The sequence below is a fragment of the Strongylocentrotus purpuratus genome, unplaced genomic scaffold (genome assembly GCF_000002235.5).
Source record: "Strongylocentrotus purpuratus isolate Spur 01 unplaced genomic scaffold, Spur_5.0 spur5_contig_851, whole genome shotgun sequence".
NCBI classification, from domain to species: Eukaryota; Metazoa; Echinodermata; class Echinoidea; order Camarodonta; family Strongylocentrotidae; genus Strongylocentrotus; species Strongylocentrotus purpuratus.
In genome coordinates, this window is record NW_022145559.1 from 1,048,036 (window position 1) to 1,064,209 (window position 16,174).

Below are 16,174 nucleotides of genomic sequence, written 5' to 3' on the forward strand. Positions count from 1 at the left end.
AAAGAGCAGCCTAGTGGATTATTACAGTTTCATTCGACGGTCTGGTAGAATACAAACATTGCACTGTTCATTGATCAAGTATTATTATAAATATAAGAATCATACACAAACGCTTTACCTTAAGCTATGGTCACAACTCAGAGCGGCGACCAACCGATTAGTAGCCTGCTCGGTCTCGGTAGAGAAGTCGAGCAGGCTGTAGAGCCTCAGCGACAGGCGCGGATCCAGGAGTTCTTAGAGGGGGGGGGGCAAATTTCCGAGCCAACTTTTCGGATGTCATGGTGGCCAGCAACAACGTAATAAGAAAAAACACTTGGGTGGCAGACATAAAATCGGCATCACCCCATTCTCTTTCATGCGGTTTATTAATTGGCGTAGGGTCAAGGGGGCTGAGCCCCATAAAACTCAGGGATTTGAGTCAATTTATAACGGTCAGATAAGCATTCAGGGGTCCGCTTTAGCTCAACTCTTAATCCTTGTCTGAATTCAGCCCCCCCCCCCCTCCCGCGCGAAGATCAAGACAATATCGAAGATCAAGACAATATCGTTTTAATATGTAATCCCGAACCTTTTGTTTGATCGAGGACTGAAATACGTGACCCATAGTGATCCTGTAACTTCTGTTTCAAGACAGTCGCCCGGTATTGATTTCCTTTATCGACACCAAGCTCCATAAGAATGTCTCGGTACCTATCGCGGAGTGATTCTACGAGGAATCCGGACGGATCATGGAAAAGAGGAGCTTCCAGCTCATCTACTAGTCGGCTGAATGCAACATCATAAGGGTTTAATTTTGGCTGACCAGAATGAATGCGAAGAGCCTTGAATTTGTTCATACATGTTGAATGATAGGTTATATCATTGGCAATCGTATCATGTCCCTGCCCAATCAGCCTCTGTAATATGTCATCTTTGCCCAGCTTCCTTGCCCTCTCCTCAATCGACATTTGACTGCTCTTTGTTGATACCTTACACACTGGCCCCTTTCCCTTCAACTTCCACTTCTTATTGCAAATTATACATGTCTTCTTTGCTTCAAAGCTCTCAGTGTTCTGACGGGTTAACTTGACAGGTTGCTTCGACTGCGATGAGCTGCATCCTGCATGAGACTCACCTTCTGTACTCTGGTTATCAGCAAGACGTTTCTTTTCAGCACACTGGTAGCCTTTCTCATGTATGTACCAGTTACGACATTTTGCATGCCACCTTGGTGCATTTTCCTCCAACCAGGTTTCTGATGCTGACTCGGTGTGAATTCTGTTAAACACTTCATCTTGTCGAGCGAACATGGCTTGTATAAGCTTTGAATATGTTGTTAACTGGATGAAGTATAGACTCATCAAAGACTCTTGTTGGCATATGATGCATTTTGTGTAGTCAGTGCTCATATCTTTGGAAGACTTCTTAGCAGGCACATGCTTCAGGGATATGGCACTATCTGCCACACGTTTGCTTGGCTGCTTACTCATCTTGCTGTAGGAACCTACAATATAGAGGGGGAGGGGTATCGTTTTAATAATAGTTACACTGTTTTCATATTTATATAAATCTAACTTTAAAATGTTACTTAAAGGTATTATGTCCCATTTGCATGCCAAACTAATGAAAAGGTTAAATTCCAACGGGATTTGAAAGATAATACTAATTTAGAAATTCCCTCAAAAACGAAGGGCTTAAAAATGTCTTTAAGTTGGAAGAAAAAAAACGACCATTAGTTGTCGAATCGACTTTAGTGATTGCAATCACCAAGGTAATATTCTGATTTTCAAACCCTTGTACCGACTCGTTGTACGTTTGGTGCTGCGCAGAGATTCAATCCGTTTAATTTTGGCCATTACAAGAAGTGGGTTGTTGATGTAGGCAAATGCTCATGTACCCTTTACAGCTCATTTTATGTATGTTTTTTTTTCTCTTTAATATTTATGTATGTTATTACCAAAGAAAACAGTCAGAGAGTCACTCAATAGTGTCTGACAGTGAAGTCTAGCAAGTAAACGGGTTTCCTTGCATAATTTGAATAGAAGTGAGGAATTTGACCAAAGTAAAAAATATAATTATGCCTTGAATTCAGATTATAACTACAATGTATAGCTATTGTTAGAAAACTTGTATAAAGTACATTTAACTGTGTGGCATACAAATAATATTAGATGAATCTAAATGATACTAAAATAGAAAGATACCTCAAATCACTAAAAACTTAGTCCTTTGAATATTAATTTTGCAAAAAGTAATGTGAATGATGTTTTAATTATAATGTGTACATTATTACAGTGTGACAATTAAAGAGAAGGTTGAGTTCTGGGAAGAGGTGAAAAATAATTTGTGAGCATTACTCATTCTTATTATGCAAGTGTGGAAGAACATCAATTAAGACATGTTCCCTGAAAAGCATGGCTCTTCAAATGCCTTCATATTCTAAATATGCATGTAACATCGTAAAAATCGGGGGGCCGGCTTTTTACGCCACGTGTTCGTGTAGTCCCATATACATCTTTCTGTGCAAGTGTTTGTAACTTTACCAAGACTTGGCCAAATTTCTTATCACTTTGATGATTCCAGAACCTTGCAATACACACACATTCTTATATGCTAGATGATCAACCTTTTCTGGTCGGTTCCACACCGTTTCTTTCATAATGCAATCGCATGACCACAACTCAACTTCATCTTTAAAGGTGAAAAAAAAAAATCAATGTCCCATTTGCTGTAAAACACATACCAATTAAATGATATTGTCGCATGCAGATATTAGAAAGCTTGTTTGTTAATCGCTTACCATTATGTACTAGGTGCTTAAGCGGGATATCATCATCAGGATCACTGACATCATTTTGCACTGAGGCAAAGGAGGCATCCATGTTGTCCCAATCAGCATCCCCTAAAAAGAAAAAAATTCATATTACATACTCGTTTTTAGTGACTAGCGATTGCAGAGTGGAGACAAATGGATAGATGGGAATTTTTTTCTTTTCAGCATTCAATCATATGAAATGTATTTAATGTAAGATTAATGTTTTTATTCATAATATTTACAATGACTGATATTTTCTACAACTCAAAATATAATACACCTCCAGATATTGTAAAGAATGTTTGTTAATCGCTTACCATTATGGACTAGGTGCTTTAGAGGCATATCATCGGGATCCATGACATCATTTTGCACTGAGGCAAAGGAGAGAACTGTGTTGACACTATCAGCATCCCCTAAAAAGAGAGAATTCATATTCAATACTTGTTTTGCTGACTAGCCATTGCATAGTTGAGAAAGAGAGGAATGGATGGGAAATGTTTTCTTTTCCTCATTCAATCATATGAAATTTTATTTTATGTAAGATTGATGTTTTAATGGCTAACATTTTGAATGACTGATATTTTCTACAACTCAAAATAAATGATATATAAGTTACCTGATGAGGTACGATAAATCACTTGAAGTACCTTCCCTGCCCACCAACGCCCACGTTCATCTTTCATCTTCACGTTGGTCCCTTTCCTTAATGGATTCTTCTTAAAGAACCAAACATCTCTCGAATCAACGTAGTGCCTGGATCCATCCTTCTTCCATTGGATGAGGAGGTCTATACCATTTGTTTCAGCTGTAAACAAAAAATAACAGCAGTCAATTTAACAAATTTGAATTGTTCAGCTATGTGGTGTTGAAAAGATTTGAAATCTACATTCCAAGTACCCTAGTCTGCGCACCAAGACTTTTCATACAAAAATGAAAAATGTTAAACATGAATCTAAAACTAAATACCTGCGTGACTTGTTCAAAAATTATTCGGAAGATTGATGAAAAAAATCTGAACAACTAACTCACATTTAACACCTCTCCGCTTGGCTAGAACATTGATGTGCACTTAAGTATGTGCACCCCATTCAATTTTATGTACATCCAATTTGCAGCCATTAATTGTGAGATTTATAAAAACTACAAAAGTTGCATTAACTCTGACATTGATTATAACATGACATGGAATGGCGAATTTTTTTCTTAGAAAACCGTCTGTTGCGTCTTTTCTTCCATCGCAATCACACATTAATTAATGCAGTTTAATAATGATAACAAAATAATTATTATAGAGTCTAGGGTCTAGATCTACTTAGATTTAGTCTAGAATCTAGATCTTTAGATGTCTATAATATATAGTACAGACTAGATCGATCTAGACTAGAATATATTTAATGAAACAAAATTATGCACATGCACCTCATATTATTTCACCTTTAATCATAACCATATGATTTTTGTACATAAGCGAATAAAGATGTTCATAATCATAGCTACATGTTTGGATTTAATGAAACAAAATGATGGACATGCACCTCATATTAATTCACCTTTAATCATAACCATATGATTTTTGTTATATAAGCGAATAAAGATGTTCATAGCTACATGTTTGTGTGCCAAAGGTCGCCATAGACCCGACACTTATATTGTAAGTCTAAGCCGTATTCGCCATAACAAGACACGATATACAATACGTGGGACAGGTGTACTAAATTTGTTCATCACCAGACACTCTTCAGTACCGTATACCAACAATAAAATCATTTAATACGTATATCGGCACTTAAATACTTTCAACAACCATAAAGCCATAAGTAACTGATATAAATGACTTATCTGCACATTACAATTTGTTTATTTAATTGCTTACGTAGTAGACTGGAATCCCCGGCAGACGACATGTTGATCGGCAGGGCGTTCTTGCACAAACAATTTTGTACCGCGAAGTCCGCGCTAAAACGCCTCTAGTACGGGAGGGCGTGTACTGCGCTGAACGTAAACCGTGATGACGACCAAGGGCCTATTTGTATTGCTCATAACTCATCAGAAACTTCGAAATAGACAACAAAAAATATATTTCTGGAATTCTTGTGTCATGTAGATTCCATTTCTGTGAAAATCTCAAAAAGGCTCAAAATCGTCAAAAATAGCAGACGACACAATATTTGGAGCTAACTGGGCGTTCTTGCTCCGACGCGACGAATTTATTACAAATTCCAGGCGGATATTTTCATCCCAGAAGAATTTCAGATGGGGGGGGGGGGGGGTTATTCCCCTTGTGCCTCCCCCGTCACCCAGCCCAACCCTTCCCTGTTCACTATCCCTTCAATCATCAAGAAAAAGATAGAATGCAAGATGGGAATTCGCGTTCCAGTTGCAAGGGACTTGAAATCCTGTCACATATGCCATGCCGCATTGCCGACGCACGTTAAGCGTAATGGAACTGACCTATGCATATTGTCCAAAATGCAAAATATCAAAGTGTGAACTTTGCTACGCTATAACTTTTTGTGCATGACAGCAATAACCCTGTAATTTTCAGATCATATTAAGCTAATATCCGACAAGTTTTCTGGGTATTTTCAAGTCTTCAGTTACAAAAGTTTTTGAATTGTTGAGAAATATGTATTTTAGCGCAATTCATATTTTTGGAAAAAATGTTAAAAAATCACATTTTTGGCCAAAAATTGATATTTAAAGTAAATTCAATCATCATAATTGTGGTACCATCTTGTAGATAATTTAATTCCCTTTCATATGATACCACATACGTGATAAAATAATGTTCTGTTCTAAGATTATCATCCAATTATTGAAAATTGTTTTTTCATGGCGGCCATTTTGAAAAAATGGCCGCCATTTTTTTCCAGCAAAATATTGTCAAGGTAGTCCACCTAGAAATTGTGCAGGAAGGTCTCCTGAATACGTTCATACCAACCGACCTTTTACAACATCCCATGTCTCAAAACCCTCCAAATCAGGGTTTTGCCCCCTGGGTATGTTGTATATCAACGATATCCAAGACAACATCCAGTCCACAATGCGTCTCTTCGCAGATGACAGCACCCTCTATCGTGAGATTCGATGCCCTGAGGATCATCAAATCCTAAAGGACGATCTCCAACAGCTGTCCAGGTAGTCTTCAAAGTGGATGATGGACTTCAACGTGAAAAAGTGCGCTATCCTCACCATCACACGGAAGCGTACTCCCAGCATCCGAGAATACCACCTGTCAAATGGACTGATTCCGAGAGTGAAAGAGTACAAGTACCTTGGAGTTACAGTTGCTGCTTATCTCCGTTGGAACAAGCACTGCCAATCCATCCGGCATAAAGCAAGCCGTACTTTAGGCCTTCTTCGCAGGACTCTCTCACCCTGTACCAGGGATGTAAAGTCCAGGGCCTACACAGCCTTAGTGCGCCCCCAATTGGAGTATGCCTCGGAGGCTTGGAACCCACACAGCGTCACGGTCACAAAAATGCTAGAGCAAGTACAAAGAACAGCGGCTCGCTTTGTGTACCGTGACTACAGATACACCACATCACCATCAGCTCTTGTGGCAGCTCTAGGGTGGGACACGCTTCACACACGACGAATCCTTGACCAATGCACCCTTCTCTACAAGATCCATCACAGACTTGTCTCCATACCTGCACCAACTATTCTTATCCCTGCTACATACTTCGGAAGACACGACCACAACCTGAAGTATGTAATTCCTGTTGCAACTATCGACTCCTTCAAGTTCTCGTACTACCCAAGAGCAATAAGGATCTGGAACCATCTGCCAGGCTCAGCAGTCAATGCAACAGGAATAACCAACTTCAAGGAGGCTGCTCTACCCTCCATCAGAATGATGCAGCCCCCTGTTGGTTCTCACATCGTATAAGCTTACTAGCTTGGTTTTTACTTGCACTGGACTTAGCATATTTTACTGTAAATTGACAAGTGCTTTGTCCACACACCATTCCAGCAATTCATGACACTCGTTGTAGTCACTCGCCTCACCTACCATCCCAGTATAGCTTCCTGAGTGAGCTGCCAAAGGGATTACCCAACCAAGTACCAAGTACACTATTTGATATTGTACTCTATTTTAAGTTGTATATATTGAATCCTTTGTAAATCTGCGATTTTGTTTTGTTCATCTTATGTGCACTTATCTCTTCCCATGCCTCCCAAATATCCTTGGACTTTTTGTAAAAAACCAGTAAGAAATAATCAAAATGCCATGTTATGTATTAGCTGTTACAAATGGGGTCATTTGAAATATTCCAATGTATCAGATTTCTTTTTCCGATCAAACTCTGACTGGAAATGTGATGTTTGTCTCTGGAAAGAGTTGCCCTTCTCCGAGTGTTCAAGTCCTTCCTTTACAACGAACAATGACACGAGTAGGGAAACAGAACATAGCAATGAATCAATCGTAAGTGATGACTTAGACGTTGTTAAGAATGGAATAAATAAATTACAATTACAAAAGGGACTAAAGTTAGGCCATTTAAATTGTCTGTCTTTAAAAAAAACATATTGATGAAATAAGATCTTTGGTAAATAGTTGTGGTATGGACATAATGACACTTAGTGAAACTCATCTCTGCTCTGATGTTGATGACAGTGAATTATGTATACCAGGGTACACAATCTTACGGCGTGATAGAAACAAATTCGGTGGTGGTGTTGCAAATTTTATTAGAAATGGTATCGAATTTTTGAGAAGAAATGACCTGTTGCAAAATACAGATATTGAAATGATTATAACTGAAATTAAACTTGATAAACAGAAATCATTTCTAGTTGTCTGCTGGTACCGACCACCGAACTCGAACATGAAGGTGTTTGAGGAATTTGAGCAAATTATTCGAAAAATAGATAACTTGAAAATGCTATATCATGTTCTTGGTGATTTTAATTGTGACGTGATGAATAGCCCTATACTAAACCACACAAAAAACTTCTTGATATGATGGAGTCATACAACTGTACTCAGTTGATTGAAAAACCTACTCGGGTGACACAGAGATTCGCGACAATCGTTGATCTAATTTTCAGTAACTGTAATGAAAAGATAATTGACAGTGGTGTTGTGGAAGTTTCTATTACTGATCATTACATAATTTATTGTATCCTTGGTAAATCCAGAGCTGGATTCAATAATTATCATAGGTACAAAACTGGAAGATGTCTGAGAAATTTTGACAATGAAGCCTTCAAAAGAGATATTGATTATATAGATTTTAATTTTGCCTATACTATTAGTGACCCAGTAGAGGCTTGCTCAGTGTTTCTGTCTCTTTTATTAACGGCCATTGATAAACACGCGCCACTCCGGAGAACACGAGTTAAACTTAAATATTCTCCATGGATGACGCCCGATATTTTACAATTGATTCGCACTAGAGATCGCTTAAAGAATAAAGCGAAGAAATCAAAGAAGGATGATGACTGGGCCAAATATAAAAAAGCCAGAAACAATGTAACAGCACAAATTCGACAAGAGAAGCGAAGTTTTGTCTCGAGAAATATTGAGTTAGGGGAGCTTCAATCCATTTGAGAGTTTTTCTAATAATTTGATCTTAACCCTAAAAGTGCCTCGTTATGGTTATTTAATTATTTTAGATCAAATTTCCTCTGAACTGTTGAAATAATTTGCTCAATTTAGATACAGAACAGGACCGGAAGTGGGAGGAAATCCATATGTCATTTTAACTGTAATATTGAAACCCGACTCAACTTCATTTCAAAATATTTCATGGGGCCATTGCACTCAATAATTTTTTGTATAAGATTGGTAGGAAAGATTCCCCTCTCTGCTCTTTTTGGTCGTAAATTACTTAAATCTTGTCTTCATATTTGTTGTGACTGTGAAAAAGTCAAACAAATTTGGCATGAGCTTGAAATTTTGGTAAATGCAAAATGTCACTCTGCCGATTATGACTTCAATAATTTTGACAGATTATTTGGTTTCCCTCATGATCCTGGCTAAAAGATTTGTTGTCATGTTGTAAATTTTATATGTACCGGTGTAACCGTATTTTCGACGTGCTTACTAACTAAGTTCTTTCTGATTAAATAGCTGTGACCGGGAGCTGCGAACACAAACAAAATAATGTATATCTCGTATAGATAATAGTATTTGTTATTAATTATAATGCGACACTCCATTAATATTAAAATATAAACGTTATTTAGGCTAAGAATTAAAGAGATAAAAAATAGTGACTTGGCTTATATGTCATAATACTTTGTGAATCAATACCACTAATTGATACATGCCTTTTATTTGACTTTGTATACACAAAGCAAAGCGGCAAGTGAGTAGTATACAATTAAACTAAAGTAAGGTGACCCTTTTTCTTTGCATATTAAATTAGGCAAATTTGCGGATTATTAACTCATAGCCTGCCATAAGGCTGCATGCACGCTATTTTTACGCATTCGTAATAGCAGTTATCGTTCATGCCCATTGGACTGTTCCTAGTGTTTTGTACGCGCTATTGATAGTACCATCGCGTTAATCCGATTATCTCGTTATAAATTTGGCACTGGGGGATATGTGGCTTGGCACAATGGGGATTAGCCCTGTGGCAGGATAAGAGTTAAATCATAATAATCATAATGTACAAGTTGGTATGCAACTTTAAAAAAAAAATGAAATAAATCTGGGGTCACTTTAAAAAAAAAATCACATAAAGGCTTATCCTCTTATTTCTCAAGCATGGGTAGAATTTATTAACAATTTATTTGTATTTATATTTTCAGCCTTCCCTTGCAACAATTTAAACCCCAAATATGGCTGGTCAGTACATCATATCGGATTACGAGAATAAAGGAGACGAAACACCAAGAATTCGCTTCGGGACTGGCGACCGAGCCACTGCTATAAGGCATTTTACAAGATCTGCACATAGAAGAGTTCGGAGCGTAGTGCTTTGTTATTACTCCAACACCGACACGGTTCTGAGAATGGCTATCCATGGAGCACCAATGTACCTGGTCAAGGCTATTGAAATGACACGAAGATATTTGGAACAGAAAGGACTTGTTCGTATAGCTACCAGAATATTTTGTGAAGCACTTGCAGGGTATGTCATTGAAGCGATAATTGGAGCGCTGACAGGAGTACCAGTTCCTGGGGTTGGTGGAGTTATTGTTTCCCAATTTTGTCACCCATATTTAAAAAGGAAGAGAGATGGGTCTACTAGACGTCATGGTGTTCTGATAGGTCTGGCGTCTGGCGCTACGTTCGGATATTTAGTCAGGGGTTCATTTGGGGCTTTCTTATGTGGTGTGACAGGTGCAGTAGCTGGTGCTCTTGGTGCACCATCCGTTGTTGAATCCTTTTCACAACCACTACGAAAATGCACTGAATGTCGAGGAGCAGGCCTGGTTGCTGATTTTAGGAGATGTTCATATTGTGATGGAAAGGGGTACCTTCAGTAAAATGTTTGACAAACTGTTCTTGTGACACTCAATCACAAACAGTTTATTTCAAATCAAGAAGAGTTTAAGGTATACAGTTGAATCCAAAAAATTAGTAAACTTTAGTGTATCAGCTAGACTATATGTGTAAGTACTAAATATATCATAACATATGGATATCGTAATAAAACAAAACGTATGCAAAGTGCTGAAATATAACTTCCCTGTCTTTTCCTGATATATACAATTTAAAGGTACTTAGTAACATTGTGATGGTTGATTTCACAAATCTGTTGAATCAGGATGCAAAACACGTAAAATTATGTTTGTATGTATGGCTAATCCAACTACGATGCCCCAAATCCGAAATTAATTCACGCAATATGAAGATTTTTAACAAAGTTTAACGGGTTTTCGAACGGTCGTCGATGTGCGGCGCTTCTGAATCTAAATTCTCCCAACCATTTTTGAATTTTCCCAACCGTTTTTCCATGAAAAAAAGACATAAAAACAGGCTATAAAAAAAAATTGTCAACACTTAAACGACTGGAATGGAATGCAGAGCCATTTTATTGCTTTGTGAGATTTCCATTCACCTAAAATGTAATTAAATTGTAATAATATAGTTGGGAGAATTAAGGAATCGATCGGATCAGTTTTTCCCAATGTGTACCATGAATAATGGTCCGTTTTCGCTCAAATTTTCAGATTATCTTTAATTGTACATCTAGCATTGAAGTCACTGCCTTAGCACCACTATCTCTCATCTGAACAATGTTACAAAGTCCCTTTAAGGTGAATGTGTTATAGGATTGCTGTTAACAAAAACGAAAATAAAAGGACAATGTAAAATATTTAATACAAAAAGGAAAATGATAATTGTTGCAGTTTAACACTTAAGTGCGTAAGGGGGAGGGCGGTGGGGGTCCACACATTTCGTTTTTTGCGACGCCTGTGTAAACGCACAAATATTTTCGGCGATTTTTATTTTCTACATACCTAACATTACATTTCGCAACTTTTATGGAAAAAAAAATCAGATCACCCTTGATTTTTTTAAATCGCGGCCATTTATTAACATTTTGGTCATTTTTGGAGGAAAAAAGAACTTGCCCCTAAAATCAGACCGGAATAACAGTTATAAAGTGTTATTTCAGCAATTTAAATGTACTTCAGTTCTTCAATAATTCGCCATTTTTTTTTTTAAAATTCCATCGGAAAACTGGTTTTCTATTTTTCCCGCCAAAAATTCCATCGGAAAACTGGTTTTCTATTTTTCCCGCCAAAATTTCTTGACAGGAAATGATAATCTTATTTTGGCCGCCATTTTGAAGAGGTAAAATCAATTTTCAATTTTGTCCTCTTTTTTTTTTTTGGAGTACTCTACACTGTAAACAAAATCTCTGTAATTTTACAGCAAATCTGCTGTCAGCAGAGTCGCCATAAATTCTGATGTTAAAATACAGTTTGGTTGTTATTTTCTCCTAAAAAACATTTCATAAATTTTCTTTTACAAATTGTATGTTGATTAAAATTACACCAGAATGAATGTAAAAACATAGTACAAAAACGTTGTATAAATACATATGTTTGTTAATTTGGTTTACAGCTTTGGTGTGGAAGTACCTTTTTGTGTATTTGTATTTGAAGCAATTTTGCTTTATTTGTTTACACCACCATGATTGTACAGAATGAATGTAAAAATATAGTACAAAAACGTTGTATAAATACAAATGTTTGTTAATTTGGTTTACATCTTTGGTGTGGGAGTACCTTTTTGTGTATTTGTATTTGACCCAATTTTGTTTTATTTGTTTACACCATCATGTAATTTTACAGCATGAATGTAGAAATATAGTACAAAAACGTTGTATAAATACAAATGTTTGTTAATTTGGTTTACAGCTTTGGTGTGGAAGTACATTTTTGTGTATTTGTATTTGAAGCAACTTTGTTTTATTTATTTACACCACCATGTAATTTTACAGAATGAACGTAAAAATATAGTACAAAAACTTTGTATAAATACAAATGTTTGTTAATTTGGTTTACAGCTTTGGTATGGAAGTACCTTTTTGTGTATTTGTATTTGACCCAATTTTGTTTTATTTGTTTACACCACCATGTAATTTTACAGCATGAATGTAGAAATATAGTACAAAAACGTTGTATAAATACAAATGTTTGTTAATTTGGTTTACAGCTTTGGTGTGGAAGTACCTTTTTGTGTATTTGTATTTGAAGCAACTTTGTTTTATTTGTTTACACCACCATGTAATTTTACAGCACTTCTTGCGTCAACGGAGACGCCATAATTCTGTTGTAAAAATACAGGCTGCTTGTTTCTTTCTCCTACAAATTTTCCAGGTATTTCTAGATGCATAAATTTGTTTGTAAATTACAATTACAAGAGAATGTAAACGTACATATGTTTATTGTAGAAATGTTATTTTGTTTACATCCTTATTTTTATGTTAGCAGATTAAGTTTATTGTTTAAAGGTAATACAAAGTTTTGGTATGGGGTCATAAATTTGGTTCAAATGAATATATTGGAAGCATATGTGATCCTACAATATTCAGTGATCGTTGTCGCGGTTAAAATCGAGTCTAAAGTTATGAAATTGTAAATAATAAACTCTTTATGTTGTATAGCTCCCTCTCAAGGTCAAAATATTAATTAAGCTATAAGCTATTCAGCTATTATAATATATAAAATGAAGTATTTGCGGTTTTTCCATGAACAATTGCAACTAACTCCCATCTCGCCTTTTATGTGCATTTTATGCAATTTTAATATTGCAGCTTTTTTTTTTTTTTTTTTTTTTTTTTTTTTTTTTTTTTTTATTTTTTATAAAACCATATCACTATTAATTTCATTTCACCAAGGAAAGTCGCTCGTGGGCTTGATTTCCGAAGCCCACGCCAAAGCTATACACGAAATTGACTGGCGCAAATAATCTTTGAGATTGAAGAGCGCCATCTAAACGAAGAACCAACCAACCAACTATAAAACAATGTTTCTTGACTAAAATCGACCAATTAGCTATTTCCGTTTGGAAATTCTTTATCACAACTACATATTCTGATATTTTCATGGTAGCAGCTACCATTGTACGGCCGTAGTCGCTATTTGAAATTTATCAAAATTTACCGGGAGCACCGGTAATTTTTTATAATCAATTTTTTCTCGAAAGCAGAAGTGTTTTAGGGGCTAAAATTCATAGTGCTTATAATTCATCCCATTGGGCATCCAAATATTCCAAAATGGTAAAGAATCACTATCCCCCAATTTTCAAAATTTCCAAAAACTTTGTATTACCTTTAATCTGTATATGTATTTGCATCAAACTTGAATTTTCATTCATTGTGTGTAAATAATGGCATTGAAAAATCATAAATTGATCCTATTTCAAACTTCAAGATCGTAATGAGTATTGTACAAATATGACACTATATTCAATGTGTTTTTTGTACATTAATAAGGATATATTGACTGCTTTGAGAGGCATAGTGGTTTCTATAGGGTCAAGGGAAACTCACAACCTGCTATGACCCCAAGGCGCTTGCGCCGCGGGGTCATAGCAGGTTGTGAGTTTCCCTTGACCCTATAGAAACCACTATGCCTCGAATATTAAAAGCAGTCAATATATATTTTATATACCGAAAAAAAGGAAAATGTTGACTCACCCATTTAGGTTTCCATCTCATCGCACAAAAGAAACTTATACGGTAACACGTAAACCAAAATGGGGATCGCAGCAAAATGACGTCACGTTTCACAGCCATGGAAAAAGTGCTATGAAAAATGGATATAAACCGGTAGAGCCGGGAAAAATGACTATGAATTTCAATTAGCGGGCATGGTTGGGGATCGCAGCAAAATGACGCCCCTTTTTACAGCCATGGAAAAAGTGCTATGAAAAATGGATATAAACCGGTAAAGCCGGGAAAAATGACTATGAATTTCAATTAGCGGGCATGGTTAAGAACATGACTGCATTTTCAACCAATCAGAAGACAGGATTAGTAAAGAATCTTAAAATGAGGTATATAAATACAGCTATGTTATCAAACAAAAGTGACACTCTCAAAAAGACTCTTGCTCAGATTCTTTGAATTTTAATGAACATGGTTTATTAAAGGCTCCTGCCTGTTCAAAAACACACTCGAAAGAAGTCTTATATCTACTCCAACATAAAAATTTACAAAACAATTTTTGACTCACACATAGTCATAACATGCATTTTTTGAAAACTAAGACTTACCGAGTCATATCTAAATCAGCAAATCAACTTAGACTTGTCAAAGATTGTTGAATTTGCCAGAGTGAAATTTATAATATCGACTCATGGGAAATAAAATAATGTACAATGTACATGTACTGTTTTGTTCTTATTGGAACATCTAAAAATGGCAGATAAACTAAAATTTGCCACGCCAAAAAAAAAAGCTAAACATTTTCTCAGCATTTTGTTGCAAGTTCTCACATACACTGTACATTAATGTTCTAAACATCGACATGTCTTTTTTTTCTTTGACCATAATTCTGAACTGCCCTGTCTGAAATCAAGCACTTTTCTTCTCTGCACATAAACATACTTGAACTGATGATTGCAAGTACAAATGAAACACGGAATGAACACATAGTCTTCAAGCCAATCTATACAATGGAACAACAAAGTATCCAACGGCCTGTCTGGCTTCCAGTGTCTTAAGAAGCAAATAATTAAAGGTACTGGGTCAGAGTGTTCATTCAATGGGAATACTATGTTCTCATCAAAACATTCAACAAGACTCTTCTCCCAAGCTAAGACTATTTCCTTATAAGTCATAATGCCATTCCGGTGTGGCAAACAAAAAATTTCAATGAATTTCAACCAATTTGGCCAATAAATTTAGGAAATTAGGCAGGGAAAACCTCTTGCGTTACCCAATTAAGGCACATGTTTGGCGTGCAATGTTTGAAAAACAGAAAACAAACAGAAAGCCACATCACAATGTTGATAATGATGCACCTCTACACATAATTCCCTTTTCCACACTGTGATATTGTGTGTACCACGCAAATCAACTTAGGCGAGGCGTCAAAAATAAATATACCAGCCGGCGGCAGCTAACTGCACTTATGCGTCTTGGCTGCATTTTTTAAATTAGCTCAGCCGGCTAGCGCTGGCGGTAGGAAATGGCATCCAAAAGCATGCGCCGGCTGCCGCCTATCGAATGGAAACCGAGCCTCGGAAAAAGCTAGAAAACATGAGCTCAGCCTGGCTGCCGCCGACGGGAGGACAGTGATATGCCGCCAAACTCCAGCCTCTCGCATGGAAGCCGAGCCTCTTCAGTTAATGAGGTCGCCTGGGCCCCCGCCGGCCTAATTGAACCAGCCACCCGCCGCCTGGTTCACCGCCACATCCTGCCAAACGATATCTTCATAAAGCAGAATATAATTTGTTAGAGCAAAAGAAACAGCGCCATCTGATCATCACTGATAAATAACTCGAAAAAACAGTATAGCCTTGCGAAAATAATCTTTTCAGATTGGACAGCCTTATAAACCCCAAAACAACAATAACAACTTGTCACTAGAGACAATATGTGGTCATTCTTTTCTGATATGCCTTTTTCAATAAAGAGACCAGTCGTACCGTGGATATATGTGGGCTCACTTCATATAGATGCATCCTGCCTGTAAATGGATTAGATGCCTTGTATTTTCATATTCAAAACAAATAATTTTGGTAACAACATAAGATTTGCTATTTTAAATTACTGGCTCGCCTATTGTTTATAATACCCAAATCATATATTTGTGTTTATTTTTGTTATGCTTCAATGATATAAATCCTATTATATACCTTACTTTAAGAATCTTTCCTAATCCTGCCATCTGATTGGTTGAAAGTGAAGTCGTGAGTTTAACTATGCCCGCCAAAATGATCTGTTTTTAAATATG

The 16,174-nt window shown here is 36.6% G+C and overlaps 1 protein-coding gene across 1 annotated transcript; it reads right to left on the reverse strand.

Annotated features, from left to right (window-relative positions):
* Positions 1–533: 533 nt before the first annotated feature.
* On the reverse strand, positions 534–3,176 carry LOC105440428. Its single transcript, XM_030994456.1, has 3 exons — positions 3,112–3,176; positions 2,780–2,881; positions 534–1,483 (listed from the first exon to the last, which is right to left on the reverse strand). The coding sequence occupies exons 1-3, from the start codon at positions 3,152–3,154 to the stop codon at positions 534–536; spliced, it is 1,095 nt and encodes a 364-aa protein (XP_030850316.1). The 5' UTR covers positions 3,155–3,176.
* Between the last annotated feature and the right edge of the window lie 12,998 nt (positions 3,177–16,174).

Coding starts and splice junctions, on each gene's coding strand:
- LOC105440428 (XM_030994456.1), bottom strand. CDS start 3,154: ATGGATCCCGATGATATGCCTCTAAAGCACCTAGTCCATAATG. Junction 2,882..3,111: donor AAAGCACCTAGTCCATAATG/GTAAGCGATTAA, acceptor TTTTCTTTTTAG/GGGATGCTGATTGGGACAAC. Junction 1,484..2,779: donor TAAGCACCTAGTACATAATG/GTAAGCGATTAA, acceptor TCTATATTGTAG/GTTCCTACAGCAAGATGAGT.